General features: G+C 38.2%; 1 protein-coding gene across 1 annotated transcript in view; it reads right to left on the bottom strand.

Annotated features, from left to right (window-relative positions):
• rxraa (retinoid X receptor, alpha a) overlaps window positions 1-5,000 on the bottom strand; it is a 57,496-nt gene that overhangs the window by 10,300 nt on the left and 42,196 nt on the right. Inside the window, exons 4-5 of the mRNA XM_083900014.1 lie at window positions 1,797-1,947; window positions 954-1,133 (exon numbers count right to left, since the gene is read on the bottom strand). Of these exons, the coding sequence (XP_083756140.1) occupies window positions 954-1,133; window positions 1,797-1,947 (331 nt within the window). The remainder of the gene's footprint in view (window positions 1-953; window positions 1,134-1,796; window positions 1,948-5,000) is intronic.

A 5,000-nucleotide genomic window follows, 5' to 3' on the forward strand; every position in this document is an offset into this window, starting at 1 on the left:
ACACCTGCCATATCTTCAAAGTGTCCAAATGTCATGAAAAAGCAAACACTATGTTTATTACATTTCATGAAAAAGCTACAATATGTTCAAACTTTCCATTCAATGCATTAATAAAGAAATGGAGGCTTAACTATTTTATATGATAATTAATAAATGTATATTATAATGTAATAAATATTATGAATAAGTGCTAAATAAATTATTAATAAACCCGTGTTCACTAATAAGTTAACCAGTGAACTTATTATGTAACTATTACCAATCATAGCCAAAGTAATAATGATTGTACTTGTAGATAGTTGTTACATGAATCATTGTACAACATTTGAAGGCAATATCTCCATCAGTCTGAAAGATAAAGCCCAAAATGTGTTTTTAACATAATAAATTAATTCATTTGCTAATTAATAATAAAGCTACAAAGACAGGGATAATTCTCAGGTGGTATGTGATGCTCATGCAACATTTGAAGCCAATACCTGCAATACTTTGGAAGATACAGGCGAAAATATGGTTTTCATATCATTAATTAATTAATTAACTAATTAATAATAATGGTAGACAGCTCAAAATCAATAGGGATCATCTACAGGGGGTATGTGACCCATAAAAAAAATAAGAACATTTAATCTCAAACGCCTTTACAGTTATCGCGTTAACGGCTAAAATCTGCGGACGACGACGCAGACTGAACCACCACTAAATATCAAGTTATTAATAATGACTTTTGTGTCATAAAATCATTTTTGTTGTGAACGATAGATCAACACAGAAACTTTTATACTGAAATTCTGCGAAAACAACCCGTAGATATGAACTCTATGAACGAATGAATGAATGAATGAGATTAAATCAGATCTATGTGCACAGACTGTAATGTGTGTGTGTGTGTTAGTCAGATATCAGAGGTGAAACAGTAGAGTCTCTGTTGTCCTCTCTGGTATGTGCTGTACCTTCTCTCTTCATTCCCATGGACAAACACTTCTGGTAACGACAGTATTGACATCTGTTCCTCTGACGCTTGTCGATGACACAGTCTTTGTTGTCTCTGCACGTGTACGTCAGGTCTTTACGCACCGTCCTCTTGAAGAAGCCTTTACAGCCTTCACAGCTGTACACGCCGTAGTGTTTACCTGAGACACACACACACACACACACACACACACACACACACACACACTGGTTTAACTCCTGGTTCAGACACAGTTTGTGTGTTTGTGTTGAAGCTGAACTGAGGTTTTGTTTCTCCACATCTTTAAATGTTTAAATGTTTAAATGTTTTGTTCTCAGTGACTTTGTCAGGACGGTTTCAGGGCGGCGCGGTGGTGAAGCGGTTACAGCAAAACAAAGCTTCACTGTTTGAATCCCAGTGTTTTCTCAGTGTGTGTGTGTGTGTGTGTGTGTTTAGAGTTTTCCATCATAAACACATGAAGACTCTGTTTCTGTCTCTGACTGTGAACTCATCATCATCACTGATATTCACTTTAGTTTGAGTTAACCTGACTGTGAGTTAACCTGAACTTGAGTGAACCTGACTGTGAGTTAACCTGAGCTTGAATTAACCTGACTGTGAGTTAACCTGACTGTGAGTTAACCTGAACTTGAGTGAACCTGACTGTGAGTTAACCTGAGCTTGAATTAACCTGACTGTGAGTTAACCTGACTGTGAGTTAACCTGAGCTTGAATTAACCTGACTGTGAGTTAACCTGACTGTGAGTGAACCTGACTGTGAGTTAACCTGACTGTGAGTGAACCTGAGCTTGAGTTAACCTGAGCTTGAGTGAACCTGACTCACCTGAGGACCTGTCCCCACAGATAGCACAGATGTGTTTGGTCAGTGACAGGATTACTGCCCCCGATGGTTGAGCAGGAATCTTCATGACGCCGTTCAGACCCAGAGGAGGTTTGATGTCCTCTGAGCTGCTGATGTTCATGGGAGAGTTCAGCTGCAAAAATGAAATAAATGAAATAAAAATACAAAAAGTCATAAAATCATTAAAGACTGTAAAGATGTAAAAGTTCATTTCAAATGAATGTAAATATGTTTTTAAACTCAAACTGTTTTGCATCAAATTTCTGTCTTTTATTAAGTTTTAAAACACTGTTAAAGTTTCACTCAGGAGCAAAACTTCATCTTGAGATTAAAACTTTTTGTTTTGACCATTTTTTTGGTTAAATTGTTCATATTAATGTACAAACTCATGCCGGAGTTAATCTGAAGTTGATCTGAAGTTAATCTGAAGTTAATCTGGAGTTAATCTGAAGTTAATCTGACATTAATGAGTGTGTTTTCTCACTCTTGTCCTGGTCTAAACTTAGCTCAGACTGAGTGTGTGTGTGTGTGTCTGTGTGTGTGTGTCTGTGTGTGTGTGTGTGTGTGTGTCTGTGTGTGTGTGTGTGTGTGTGTGTGCACGCAGAGGTGTGGTCCACACAAACATGTTCTTCTAAAAACAAACATCCCATAAAAACCCAGCACAAAAACAACATCTACAGATTCTCACTGATTCATGAGCTCGTAAATCAAAAACACAAAATTATTCACCAAACTAATAAAAACACTTTATTTCATGGATTAAAAACCGGGGATTTATCTGAATCAGCACCATAATCTGACCAAAGCAGAGAAGTTAATCCAGGACAAAGTGATTTAAATAAAGAAAAACTAAACCCAAACTATTGTTTTTCCACTGAATCTGACGACGTAAACAATCACCGTCACTAAAGTAACCTTAACTTTAATAATCTATTCATCTGATGATTATTTTCTACATTCATTGTTTCTTCATGGAAATTAACCCTGAAATGATGACGTTCAAATAAAGAGCAAATAAAGAGACTTTCTCTCACATTTAAAATCTATTTTTAGAAAAACATCATCTCACACTCATGACTGTCCACAGAGAAGGGGGCGGAGCTTCTGTTCTCTTTGAATAATGATGATGATTATGATGATGATGGAGCTCAGGGATTAAAGAGCTCACCACCAGGACTGTATGTGTGTGTGTGTTACACAATTACAAATATCTACTTCATGAATGACAACTACTAGGTGCAGTACCATGACATGTCTGCAGGTGGAGCCCCAGAGCAAAAAGTGTGTGAAACACCAGGGCTGGAAAACTGGTTTTAGTACCAAATTGATGATCTGTGTTAAAAACAGGGTATAACATGTTTATAACACGAGGAAGTGATTTAAATGAAAACAAAGTGAGGACCGAGCAAAATGTCCTCACTTTGTAAAAATGACCTCACTTTGTTGGTTAAAAAAACCCTTCACTGGTCCTCAGTATGCTGCAAGTACAAGAACACGCACGCACGCACGCACGCACGCACGCACAAACACACACACACACACACACACACACACACACACACACACACACACACACACACACACACACACACACACACACACACACACACACACACACACACACACACACACACACACACACACACACACACACACACACACACACCAATCATCTTTAAAACTTTTGTAAAGAATGAAGAAATAAAACTGGGTGAAACTATTTTTTTTCTGGGTCAGATTAAATACTCTTTAAATAAAATGTATAATAAACACGTTCTTGTTAAAACGTGACATTTAATTCTGTTGCCACGGCGACAACAACTCAGTCAGTGATGAGTTCGATCTCATCATCGTTTCAGTAACATCTAAATGTGACAGAGATAAAAGTGTGCAGAGATGATTAGTGATGCAGAGCTGATGTCAAACATTAGCATTCTAACAGCACTGCAGCACAAAAGAGAGGACGTTTCCCTGGAGTGAACAGAGGAGAAAAGAGAAGGAGAAAAGAGGAGAGAGGAGGAGAAAGGAGGAGAGAGAGGAGGAGGAGAGAGGAGCTTAGCTTCATTCAGACACTTCAAACACATGAAATCCTCACGTCACGCTTCAAGGTCACCTTCACTTATTTAGTTCTTTAGTGTAAAGTTAAAAAGTTTCACACTTTTAAACAAACTGACGACGACGACGACACACCAGGAACACAACGTTCTACTTTAGCATCATCATCGTCATCATCATCATCATCATCGTCATCATCATCATCATCGTCGTCGTCACACAAAGTTCAGCTCAAACTGAAACTCTGAGAATAACCAGGACACGTCGTCTGTCTCTGGATTAACCACAGGATTAAAATCCCCTGTGGATTATCTGCTGCAGTCTTAAAAAGTCTCAGCACTGATCTGAGAAACGTCTCGACCAGAAGAAAGAAAAGAGGTTTTCACGTGTTTTCATGTGATGATTCTCTGCTGCTGCTCAGAGCAGACGCACTTTCACCTTCCCTCACGCAGGACTCACAATTAACAAGTTTATCAAAGACACAGAGACGCAGCTCTGTGGTGATTTAAATGACCCTGCAGTACCACTTACAAACACTGAAGGTCACTGTTGTCATCATCACCTTTAGTTTGGTTTTGTTTTCCAGGTGAGAGAAAAAAAGACGAGTTCACAGGAAACAAACGGTGAAGACAGAAGACGACGCTCAGGTCACATGATCATGATGATGTCACATGATCAGGTGACGTCATCATGATCATGTCACATGATCATGATGACGTCACCTCTCGGAGAATTTATTTTACACAGATTTGACGTGCCATTGCATATATACATATATACTTATGTATATATACAGTACGTATATATGTATATATACATATATACGTACTGTATATATACATATATACAGTACGTATATATGTATATATACATATACTTCTAAATGTTTCTAAATGTTTCAAATCTCCTCTGACTCTGAACTTAAATGTGAGAATCAATAACTTTGATGTTGTGATGTTGATTTTATTTCCGTGTCTGTGGACACGTCTGTGGACACGTCTGTCTGTGGACACGTCTGTGGACAGACGGCGTCTGTGGACACGTCTGTGGTCTGCTGTAAGATCACATGAGGGGAATTTCTCAAGCTTTAAAATAAAAGTGAGTCCCAGAGGCTTTAAAACCACAGAGTCT

Source organism: Microchirus variegatus (genome assembly GCF_963457635.1).
Source record: "Microchirus variegatus genome assembly, chromosome: 1".
NCBI lineage: Eukaryota > Metazoa > Chordata > Actinopteri > Pleuronectiformes > Soleidae > Microchirus > Microchirus variegatus.